Source organism: Taudactylus pleione, unplaced genomic scaffold (assembly GCF_031769625.1).
Source record: "Taudactylus pleione unplaced genomic scaffold, aTauple2 ptg000156l, whole genome shotgun sequence".
Taxonomy (NCBI): Eukaryota; Metazoa; Chordata; class Amphibia; order Anura; family Myobatrachidae; genus Taudactylus; species Taudactylus pleione.
In genome coordinates this window covers 13,393,041-13,406,241 of record NW_028284558.1, presented here as the reverse complement: position 1 = coordinate 13,406,241, position 13,201 = coordinate 13,393,041, and the positions used below count along the sequence as shown (strand labels likewise).

Here is a 13,201-nt window from a genome sequence, read left to right as displayed (position 1 = left end):
CACCAACCTAACTGGCTGACTAAGCTAAGCAGCAGCAGTGGGCGGCACAAACACATGGCAGTTCAACTTTAGGAAACAAATGTTTTCATTATTCAAGAGGCCTGAGGGAGTTGGAGTATGTATGTAGTTGAAGGCGGGGAAAGGAAGATTTGATTAGTAGTAAATTTAATCTAATTTTTGGATTCTGAAGCAAATTTATGAGGGAGGAGGGGAGGCATTTACAAAAAATATTTTTCTCATTCACATCAGTCCTTGCCCCAGAAGAATCCTTGAGTGCTATGCCTGCTGCTGGGAGTGGATTTTTATCCAAGAAGGGAAGACTACTTTAAAAAACAATTGACTGTTAAACAATCCTTTGCAAGGGGGAGCAAGTATGACAGCAGTCACCCAGTTGCACAGCGGATCACTGACGCCATAACATCTATGCTAGTAATAGATGTGCGTCCAATATCCACCAATAATGGAGTGGGTTTTAGACAGTTAATTGTGTGTCCCCGTTACCAAATCCCATCTAGATTCCACTTCAGTAGAAAAGCAATTCCCAACCTGGCAGCAGCCCCTTGATGAACAACACAGCACCCCTTAATGGACAACGTTGCAGAGTGCAGACGGACTACCTGCAGAGTCACAAATACGTGGATGATAAACTGCGGTCTGGCCAGCAGTGTCACCGAACAATAATAGCATAGCTAACACACAAAAAAAACTTTAAAAACAATCTTTTTATTTTTATTTTTTGTGGAATGATAATTTTATTTAACTTTTATTTTTTTTACACTGGGGAAGAGCACCCCTGGATTGACAGAGCACCCCTGGATTGACAGAGCACCCCTTTATGTACTGCAGCCACAGCCCCTTGATTGACAGGACAACAGTGACACAGCAGCACCGCTTTATGCACTGATTACTGAAGCCCCCCTTTATGTACTGCACAGGGCCGGCAACAGAAATCACAGGGCCCGGTACACACATTTTTTTAAGGGCCCCTACCCCACCATTCTTGGGTGAGAGGCAGTGGGTGAAGGGTAAGGGGTAAGTGAGGCCTCTGAGCGCACACTCAGCCAGGGCTGAGTGATGGTCCTGGCCATCTGCCTGGGCTCCTTCCTACTGGTCATACTTCCAGAGCAGCCTGAGCTCAGGTAATTGTCATCCCTGCCTGGCTCTTCTCAGGGCTGGGGGGATTTGCAGGAAACAGAGGCGTCTAGAGTGCAAGCTCTGCAGGTCAGTAGCTGTTCATTCTCCTACTGTTATAGCTATTCAGAACAATTCATTTTTGTTTAGCAGCACCTCTTGCTGCAGTATATAGAATGGCAGCTGTATGGGGATTTATAGATGTGTATGTGTGTGTACCGTGGTCAACAGATCATGTAACAGCTCTTCGGCCCAGTACAGTACAGATCCCCCTCTTGTGCTATGAATGTCATAGTAGTATCTCTGTGTATGTGGATCACAGTTGGGCTATGTGCTGTGGATGCTGGTCCCTGCTCCCACTGACTGGCCCTATGCCCTCCCCAGCCTGGACCCAGCTAATGACCTTGACTTAGGACTTCAATTTAGGCGATTTAAAGTCATCTAGAAGGTGGTACTGTCTGGCAGGGGAAGTGTTAACAGGATGACAGGATGAGTTCTGAGCCCACAGTGATAATTATATGTCCCTGTGTGTGTTGGGTATGAAAGTATTCTCATTTGTTATATTTACAGAACTCTGCTTTAGGGGGGTGTACAGGGGGTTAATTGGAGAGAGAGAGAGAGAGAGAGAGAGAGAGAGAGAGAGAGAGAGAGAGAGAGAGAAAAACTCACCTTTCACCCAGTAGCTATCTGCAGCAGGCATCTTCTCCTGGCTGACACAGCATGGCAAAGTCCTATGAGTGACGGAGGAGACCAGGAACATAGATAGACCAGACTCCTCGCCTGATCGCATCTGCTCTGCTTCTTGCGCTGGGGCCGGTCACTAGAGTGTGATGTCAGGCCCCCGGCAACAGCAATGTCAGAGAGGAGAACCTTCAAGGTAAGAGGAGGGGAGGAGAGGAGGGGGGTCGGCTTGGCACCCTCATTACCGCGGGCCCCGCCCGCCGAACATTACGTCATTGAGCCCGTATGCACTTACAGCTGGGTTTGTCTCTGGGACCCTCGGGGCCCCCGGAATCTCGGGGCTTGGTATAGCTGTGCCCCCCTGTCGCCGGGCTTGGTACTGCAGCCCCAGCCCCTTTATGGACAACACAGCAGCATCCTGCAGCCCCAGCCCCTGACAGGACCACTGTGACACAGCAGCACGTGCACAGACAGCGCAGCACCTTTGTTCTGTACACTCTCCACAGCTGGAGTGAAAATGGCGCCGATCACTGGGACATTTATAAAATCCCCAACCCGCAAGAATCCGACAGCTGGAGGATGACGCATTTGGCCTCGTTTTCGGGTCCGAGGCAGGCGGGAAAACCCGAGCCGGACTCGGATCTTGGCTTGGATACACGAAGTTCGGGTGGGTCCGGTTCCTGGAGAACCGGACCCGCTCATCTCTAGTTTACTGTTAATAGTTTTAGGATTAGTGGGTGCGCTCTCTCTGTCCTGAACGGGAAATGGCTACATCCCCCGGACGGGTGGTTGAAGTATAAGGAGAGTTGATCTCCAACGCTTGGATTGTGTGTGTTTGTTGGTTTGTTTGATAGTCCTGTGCGTTCTTTTGTGCCACCTCCATTATTAACTATAGCCAAAAATGTAATACTTGTCAAAAATAAAAATTACAAGAATGTTTAAACGCCTGCACTGTTGTCTGTATCTATTTTTAGAGGTTTAGGTGCATAAGTTATATTTAAAGGTATATTAGATGGTAACACGAGAATACACATTAGTGAGTTTATGTTCATCAGCAGTATGGAACTTTGTACCTGCAATATTTATTTCCCCTAACGAGCATACTTGCAGCTGCGTCCACCTCTGATTATAATGCAGTGACATAAACTCATTTTTACAAACCCTAGGCTTGTCCGCCCCTCGCCGTGGCTTCCCTTGGCTGACGTGTCTGCGTTTAGCTACAAGCTGCAACTGTATCATTGCTTTCTATGGGAAACATGTTCTCACAGACCACACTTTCCCTATAGAGTGATTAGACTCATTAGACCTCGGTACTGATTTTGACTGCAACTCAATCCACCTTGTAGTGAGATCTAGATTTTTGTGTGTGTTTCCTCATAGACCAGGGGGTAACAAACATTTGATCAGGACTCCAAATGAGAATGCAGGGTATGTTTTCACAATGATTGTCAGGTACTGTATGTAATATATTAAGAACTGCCTGATTTGGAGGTTCCATAAAAAATGTGCACTGAAACTTGTGATCCCAGATAAAAATAAAAAAAAAGTAAATTTATGACAGTTTCACATATTTCACATCAGGTTACAGCTGCAGTGAAGAATCTAAGCAGCAACCTAAATGTACAACATTCTGGGACATATGCATGCTAAATGCTTGCATTACAGGTAGTTCAGATGCAAAGGGTTCAGTGCATACTTGCCTACTTTTGAAAAAGTATTTAACCACTTAATTGACGAATTCTTTTTTTAAAAACCGCTCCAAAATTGTCGGTTTCTTTTATGATTGAATTAGGTCACGAACATAATTTTAAACTTATCCATCACTATTTTATTTGAAAAAAATATTTTTTTAAAACACAGTATACCATAAAAATAGCAATTTTTATATTATACTGTAGTGATGGCCATTGACGGCTGTACCATCGATGGTTCAACCATCGTTAGAAGCCATCAATTGCTTTGCGATTGGTCGAGGAGATCTGTGAACACCACAACTGCCGATGTTTCCTAAACATCGATTGAGGGTTGCCATCGATGGTGCAACATTGATGGCCACCAGCAATGGCAAACCACTTGTTTTCAGTCAGACCATCGATGGTTTGTAAACCATCAATGGTCAGTTGCCATCCCTAATCAGAGGCTCTGCGATATCGATCGATCTATATATATATATATATATATATATATATCGATCGAACATTATATATATATATATACACAGTATATATATATATATATACACATATAGACATATACATATATATATACACACACACACGTATATACATACACATATATATATATATACATACATACGTGTATATATATATATATACATACATGTATATATATATTATACATACGTATATATATAAACATACGTGTATATATATATATATATATATATATACATACGTATATATATAAATATATATATATATATATACATACGTGTATATATATATACATATACGTATATATATACGTATATACATATATATACACACATATATATATATTTGTATATATATATATATATGTTTGCTGCAATTTTTGCATGCAGGAGGGCACCTTATGCAGCTGTATCGTGTTTCCAGATCCAAAAGTGTACATATATATATATACAGTATATATATATATATATATATATATATACACATATATATATATTATAATTGTTCAATTATTTATTGGGGGGACGGGGAGGCGGAGCTGGGGCCGGAAAGGAGTGGGCGGGAGCACCGGGGGAACATGGCAGCATCTGCGGCTACCAGAGCCGCTGCTGCTGCTCCTACAGTGATTTTACTGATCACTGTTCCGATGCCGCAACAGGAGGGTGTCCCGCTAGCGGCCCGGAAACATAGCAGCGGCAGCGGCTACCAGAGCCGATGCTGCTGCTGCTGCTCCTACACAGTGATCACCTAGTGATCACTGTAGTGCCGTAGCCGCAGTGGGAGCGTCTCCCGCTGGCAGCCCAGATACAGAGCAGCGGCGGCGGCTACCAGAGCCGCTTCCGCTGCTCCTTCACACACAGTGATCACTATGTGATCACTGTAGTTGCGGAGCCGCAGCGGGAAGGTGTCCCGCTGGTGGCCTGGATACATAGCAGCGGCGGCGGCTACCAGAGCCGCCGCCGCTGCTCCTTCGCCACGCTTGCAGAGGGACCAGAAGGTCCCTCTGATGTAGGCGGCTGCGGGAAGATTAGCTTCCCACAGCCGCCTAGTGGGCATTTCTGACTGGTCGTATCAGATACGACCATGTCAGGGAAAGCCCAGCCTGGTGCGGTCGTATCTGATACGACCGTGCCAGGCAAGTGGTTAAAGGAGATTGTGAAAGCAGCACCTATGAGTGCGCGTTACAGTGGACATGTACTGATACATCTGAGGTGTGCCATAAAATTGTCTTATATCCAAATGTAAACAAGCCTAAAAGCAGTTAGTAAGATGTATTTGTTGATGAAAACACACTGATACTTTTCAGAAAATGCATGTAGCCATAGGGATCATTGTGCCATATGACCAATGCAGGGAAATGATACTAATGATCCCATTTGAATTTATATATCTGTTTTGTTTTCATACAACAGTTTCATAATGGGGGTAAGCATACCTCCCAACATTTGACTACAAGCAGTCGGGACATCTGCTCGCCAGAGGCGCGCGCATTCCCGAAAAGGGGGTGTGGTCTACACATAAAGGGGTGTGGCCTAGCTGCACACCCTGTTTACATCACTAAGGGGTATGCCTAGCAACTCTGAGATGCTGGGCTGCCCCCGGGCTTCCTCCCCGTACTGCATACTTGCCAACTCTCCCTCATTGTCAAGGAGACTCCCTGAAATAGCAGCAATCTCCCTGTCTCCCTGAAGAGTCTACCAATCTCCCTCATTTCACCTTACCCCCATTATGACACTGTTATATAAAAGAAAAAACAGAGCTATATACATTCAAATGGGATCATTAGTACAATTCCCTGCATTGGTTATAAGGCACAAGGGCCCTCATTCAGAGCCGCTCGTTAGCGGCAGTACGTTCGTTCCGAGCGATGTTTGCACATCTGCGCATGCGTACGCTTTTTAGTACGCATGCGCGAACCAGTCAGTGCGGCCGAAAATCCTTTGTACGCTATATAGCGAGTGCCTGCTATTTTGAGTGACAGAATGAGGCGTATGTGGGTGGTAACAGGGGAAGGTGCTTGAAAATGGGGAGTGGAGATCCGAACGCAGGCGTGCTTAAAGGTCATAGCGGGCGTTTTATGGGTGTGTATATTTAAAACAGCAGCGTCATTGACCACGTCACTGGGTTATTTTATAGCCAGAACTGCACGCAAATTTGTGGTAGCAAACACCAACCACAAGAATAGCGAGCAGTTCATACGCTGGTCGATGTACTCGATTAATCTAATAAATAGCGGACATGACGTAGGATGCGTGCGGCCAGGGGGCGTTTTTAACAAATAAACGAGCGTATGTTTTGCTCGTTCGTTCAGACTTAGAGGTGTGAACAGACTGCAATGTGCGTACGGATCATTTGAATAGCCACCCCTTGTTTTTAAACGAACGACCGCAAATAGCGTCCGGCTCTGAATGAGGGCCTAGGATCCCTATGGCTACATGTATTTTCTGAGAAGTATCAGTGTGTTTTCATCAACAAGTAGATCTTACTAACTGCTTTGGGGCTCATTTACATGTGGATGTAAATCAATTTTATGACACGCCTCTCAGATGTAGCAGTACACGCCCACTTTACCACCGCGATCATAGGTGTTGCTTTCACAATCTCCCTGAAATGCTTTTACAAAAGTAGGCAAGTATGCAGCAGTGTATGCCGTACTGTGAATACAGCATTTATTTTCGCTCTGCATACACACTGCTCTGCTATGCAGGACACGGGTGGGACAGCCCCATAAAAACTGGACTGTCCCGCTAAATTTGGGACATTTGGGAGGTATGAGTAAGGTACAATCAGGAAGACTGCTAGACTCTTCAGGGAGTCAGGGAGATTGCTTCTATTTCAAGGAGTCTCCCTGACAATGAGGGAGAGTTGGCAAGTATGCATACATGCAAAGCAACAAAACACTACCTTTCTCAGCAGCAAGCAGGTTAAATCTGACATTATTATTAAGATACTGATATTTTCTGAAGCCAACCTAAATGTTGTGTATCCCTTGAAATTTGTGGTCATGCTGCACTTATGTGTGATGTCTGCAGGGAAATGATACTAATGATCCCATTTGAATGTATATATCTCATCTTTTTTTTATATATAACAGCTTCACAATGTGAGCAAGGTGCAATCAGGGAGATTGCTAGACTCTTCAGGGAGACAGGGAGATTGCAATTATGGTTCAGTATATTTTATTGACATTCATGTCGACATGAGGATGTTGACAAGGTTGTAATGTTAACATGCAGCATGTCAACAAAACATTTCTGGTAGTCCAGTGGTGACTTACCTGGTTCAGTGGGTCCGGCGGCTCCAGCAGTGTCTTCCGGGCCTGGCTGTCAGCTTACTGCCCTAGCCCTCTCGCTAGTGCCTAACAATAACCTCCCTCCTGCAGCCTAACCCTAGTGCCCAACCCTACCCCTCCTCTGCCGTACCCTAACCCTCTGCTGCCACAGCCTAATGCTGATCCTCTCCCATACCCTAATCCTCCGCTTCCACAGCCTAACCCTAACCCTCCTCTCCCGTACCCTGACCATCCGCTGCCGCAGCCTAACTCTCCTCTGCCATACCCTAACCCTTCTCTGCCGCTAAACCTAACCTTCCTCTGCCACAGCCCAACTCTAACACTCCTCTCCTGTACCCTAATCTGAACCCTCCCCTGCCGCAGCCTATGCTGTATTTTCCCCCATCCGCATTAATGTTAAATTGGTCATTTTGTGCCCACATGTGCACCATGCAGAGAGTTTAATCCAAGACAGCCATATTGACTTACCAAATTGCTGCAAATGTGTATAGCTGAGATCAGTGCCAGGTTAAGGGGGAGATTTATCAAAGCTCGGAGAGGGTTAAAGCGGAAGAAAGATAAAGTATCAACCTATCAGTTCCTGTAATTTTTCCTGTAAAATGACAGAAGCTAGCTGGTACTCTATCTCCCTCCAAGGTTTGATAAATCTCCCCCTAAGATCCCATTTAGGCCCTAGGCCAGAGGTTCCCAAACGTGGTCCTCAAGGCTCCCTAACAGTTCAGGTTTAAGAGGTATCTATGGTTGAACACAGGTGACTTAATAAGTAAAGTACCTCAGTCAATTTGATTTAACCACCTGTGTGGTGCCAGCCATCCTCACGTGCCCCTTATAATGCTCATGTCTAACTTCCCCACCAAATGGATTTTACAAGGCATTAATGTCCTCTGTCCAGAATTACTCAAATATAAATGGTTTATAATGTTATATATAAATTATTGTATAATTTATTTAGTCTAACTGATTTCGAAGTTCACACTGCTTCTTGCCGGGCTCTGAGACCTCTTTCCTCTCTGATGGGGGCCACAGATCCTCGGCTGCCATCCAAGTAAATGTGTCTCCCCTTCATGAAAGCAGCAGCACCAGAAAGTCCACATGTCACTAAGAACAGGCTCCTGGGGAGCCGAGGGCAAAACGGCATGGTCAAATACATTAAGTGATCTCTCCCTATGCACTTCCCCTGGCTACGCCACTACGTATCATACCAGCCACGTTGGCGAGGTGCGTCTCTGCCCCACAGTACTAGCCCAGGCAGCAGATGCCTCCCCTGCCCAGGCTACAACTGCTGGGGAACTACAAGCACAATCCACAAGTCAATTTATTAATGTCATATTTATGTATTTATTGTATATTTATATTTTGTCTTAAAAAGGCTTGTTTAGTTCCTAGCAGTGCTGACAGCTAATGATTTCTGAATTTGCTGCTCAGTAAGAATGAATGTCAGCCCCATGAGGCTGCTGATCTCCATGGTCAGAGGAACATGTGATGAGCTCATCCAATCAGAGCTCAGCACAGCTTCAAGCGAAACTCACAGTGTGCTTAGCCTCACTTGGTTTGGTTAACTCACAGTCTCACCGCAGTGCATAGACAGTAGCGCATCAGCCTAGTGCTGATGCTCTGTGTCTCTGTCCCGGCCGGCTCCACTGAGCATGCGCGGGATCTTGCTAGTATCGCGAGATTCCCGCGTGCAGCCCTGGAGCCGGCAGCAGCCCCAGCAGGGACAGCGCTGTCCCTGCTGTGGGGATAGGCTAGCGCCAGGCTGTAGCTGTCGATAACGACAGCTACAGCCGGCCGAACGGACATGCAGTATGACCGTTCGTACATGGCCCTGCCGCGCATAGCACCCCTGTCATTTACCGCCCAGACCCCCGATCATACATCGGGGAGAAGCGTTATCAGCGCACATAAAGTGCACTGATACCGCTTCTGGGCTTCGTACATCTACCCCAACGATCCCTATGGCTACATGCATTTTCTTATATGGTTTCTCTTGGCCACTTTTATGGAACCCCTTGTAAAACACAATATATGAGCAAGCCCTGAAAAGTATCAGTGTGTTTTCATCAACAAGTAGATTTTACTAACTGCTTTGGGGCTCGTTTACATTTGGATGCAGGTCAATTTTTTTAAACGCTTCTCAGATGTAGCAGTACACGTCCACTTTACCACCGCACTCATATGTGTTGCTTTCACAATCTCCCTGAAATGCTTTTTCAAAAGTAGGCAAGTATGCAGCAGTGTGAGAGCTGAAAGGACCTCCCTGCTGCTTTCTCTGCAGTGCAGTGTACCTGATCAGCGATTGCATCCCATCCCCTACCTCCACGCATGCAACCTTGTTTGATGAAACAAGAAAGACATATATGTGCGCTAATTCCATCACTGTGCATAGCAGCACTGTGTATTACATAGTGATGGGCATCGGAAGCACACCATCGAACATCAATGTCAATCCCTAGTTTTGCAGTGTTTCAGCACTCCCTCTGTACCCCCTTACCTACACCCTGGTGATATTTGGAATGCAGGGAAATGACTAATTACTGTTTGCATCTATTTATTGCTCTGACAATGTCAAACTACTGGCATTACTGACATTGTACTTTGTGATGTCTTGTGTTGTCTAGGATGTACATCAAATCAATTTCGCTGTTCCAGTGGGCAATGCATTTCATTAAGTTGGCGGTGTGATGGGGCTGCAGATTGTACTGATAATTCAGATGAACTTGGTTGCCGTAAGTACAATTAGTGTCCCTCTTTTTTTCCAGTTACGCTGCATGCACACTCCTAATAAAATGTAATAAATTATGAACAGGCTATTTACGTATACCATTTCCCAAACAGAAGGTATTCAGCTTGAGCAGGGGCTTAGATACTGTATAAATAACAGGCCAAAGAGTTATATTTTACATGGACTTACTAGAATATTTGGAAGTCTCTTGGGAATGTAGATCACCTGCCCGGATCCTGCTTCTCTTTCTTTCTTTTTTTTTTTTTTTTTTTTAGAGTGGGCAGAGCTAACACGTCATCACTCCCCCCACAATTGCCGTTTGGACGTCTCTCTTCTACCCGATCTGCACTATACACTTTATGATATAACCTATTTCTTCTCTAGTTGAGATTTTAGGAGATGCATTCACATAGTTGGATAAACACTCTGGGGGAGATTGTACAGTATCAAACCGTAGAGAGAGATAAAGTGGAGACGTTGACCATAGCAGCCAGTCAGCTTCTAGCTGTCATTTATTTAGTACAGTCTATAGTATGGCAGTTAGGGGTATAACTGGAGATGCTGCCCATAGCAGCCAATCAGATTCTAGCTATTATATTCTAGAAGGTGCTAGATAAATGATAAGTAGAATCTGATTGGTTGCTATGGGCAACATCTCCACTTCTAAAACCCTGTACTTTAGTAAATATACCCTGGCTTAGAAGCTGATTAATAGGTAACTGAAGGTTTTATATATCTTACCCTCCATAGTGCTGTTATGCCTTATTCTACTATAGCCTTGAAATGTTTAAAATGTCCCAAAATCATATATTGAAGCAGTACCGCGCACTTCAAAGGGTGACATTTGTACACCTAAGCAGCTGGTCGGGCCCCCCACCAGCTCCTATCTATTAGTTCCTGTCGCCCCCTTCCCTCTCGGTGCCCCTGGGGACAATTAACCAAATTCAACATGACAAAAAGACTAGTTTCTCTGTATTGTTATCAATCCAAAATCTGCTCCATCTAAACTTGCTCCTTGTACTAGCAATGGTAGGCTCCCTGTGAGAACATTGGAATAACACTTTGCATTGATAACTAGAGTAAAATAACCAGTACCACGGGATGTAGTTGACATCCCCGCTGTCGAGGTGACGGTGCCAGCATCCCGACCGCTGATATCCTGACGGTAAGTATTGGGGCTAAGGTTAGGGAGGATTAGAGTTAGGCACAAGGGAGGAGAGTTAGGGGAGGGTTAGGGGTAGTTTGCGGGGAGTGGGAAGGTTAGGCTTAGCCTGCAGGGGGTGGGTTAGGTTTAGGCTGCAGGGAGGGTTGGTTAGGGTACTTACCGGCACTTACTGTCGGGATGCCAGCATCGGATTATGACCGCTGGGATCCTGAGCGCCGGCATCCTGTACCCAACCCCTACAGCTCTGGAATACCTAGAAGGAATAAAAGTAGCCCATAGTCCACGTAGCATATTTCGGTGCTAACAGTACTACTGCCATCATCCCTGTAGCTAGAAATGTAACCGGTTTGGGCCCTCTTCCTTCCTGCAGTTGTTGAAAAAAAGCAGCACATAAAAATGGCCTACAGTAATCTGGGTGCTAGGAGGGGTCTAGGTTGCCAAAAACAATGTCCCAGCTACTGTATCTAACAGTTCAACCTCAGTGCCTTGTCACATGCTTCATTAAGTGCAACTGTTGCTGGATTTTTTTGCTTTTGTTGTCCTCATGTTATAATGTTGTCAGTGCTTTGATCTGCTAAATTGGCATCAGTTAATCATTAATATTAAAATTGTGACTCCTTATGAATTTGTTAGCAGAGTCGATGTATGGGGACCATAACCTATTAATTTAAGACTGCTGGTCTGCATCCTGGTCCCATAACCTATTGGCAGAGTAGCCTAGCAATGTGGAGGGAAACGAAATGAAGCTAAATATATTTATTATCCAGACAGATTGCCAACTAGGATGAAATACACTTGGCCAGAGTAAATGGGATGTTAGATGTGTTTGCTCATGTTGTTTATTGCGTATGGCGGTTAGTCCACACGTGGTACAGTTTAACCAGTTGTCACGGTGCATACACACGGGACAATGTGCTGTATGAACGATATTGGTGAAGGATTTCCCTTGAACTTTCTGTAGTGCAGGACAAACGATATTGGGTGTACACACTGACAGATATCTTTGAAAGATATCTTTCAGTAAAGTCATCCTGCCACATCTCTGAACAGGCAATTCTTGAAGATATCGTCAGATTGGCCTGCATATACAAACGACCAAAGATATCGTTACCGTTCAGCGGGAGCGCATATCATTTGTCGTTTACTGCATACACACTGAATGATACAGTATGAATGATATATCGTTGAACAATATCGTTATCATTCATATCGTTCAAAGTTATCGTATAGCGTGTGTATGCCCCTTTAGATTTGTTGAACCAGGTAGAAAAAGTAGCATTAAAAGATACATTGATATAACAATTATAAAAGCAGTGTAGAAGTAGCCTGGAGCCTACGGATACTGCTGGGCATTGTAGTGCACCGGACGTCTGGTTGGTAAAAGCACCAGTGGATGTTAGCATTATATCCCCTCTCACTATAGTGGTGGTGATGCAGTATAGTTGTGGCAGCTTTACAGGCTCTGCACACAGCAAACAGATGAAGAGTCTCAGGATCTGTCCATGAGGAAAGCCAGGAAGAAACATGCGTGGAGACAGCACGCATGTGCAGTATTATCAGTATGCAAAAACTGTTGGGCTCCTTGTTGTGTTACCTAATTCATCAAAATGTCTATGAGAGCTGACTACAACTAAGAAAACTGATCAAGCTACAGTAAGCAGTAACTTACTCACTACATCAATGGGCCAGTATCTCCAGGACAGCTGATTATCACTCACCTACCCAGGCAATACTTTTTTAATAAATAAATGTTAGATCTGTCCATAGTAAAAAAAAATGTCTTACTTATTGCCTGGATTGTAGAGTTATAAATAAACCCATAAGTGTGATAAACAGATGTAATTTCCTGTTGCCCCCTTAACTAATGCTTTCTATACTGTGTTAGCGCCACGGTCTTGTGCAGCAAATCAGTTCCGGTGTGCAGATGGAGATTGCATCACTCAGTCCTGGGTCTGTGATAACGAGGAAGACTGTGATGATGGCTCTGACGAACTTCACTGTCGTAAGTCTTGCAAATGATCTTTTTGTCCTATGCA

At 44.8% G+C, this 13,201-nt stretch overlaps 1 protein-coding gene across 1 annotated transcript in view; it reads left to right on the top strand.

Moving 5' to 3' along the window:
• Positions 1-13,201, top strand: part of LRP2 (LDL receptor related protein 2) — a 310,836-nt gene that overhangs the window by 65,819 nt on the left and 231,816 nt on the right. The window contains exons 2-3 of the mRNA XM_088474855.1: positions 9,897-10,004; positions 13,051-13,167. Of these exons, the coding sequence (XP_088330981.1) occupies positions 9,897-10,004; positions 13,051-13,167 (225 nt within the window). The remainder of the gene's footprint in view (positions 1-9,896; positions 10,005-13,050; positions 13,168-13,201) is intronic.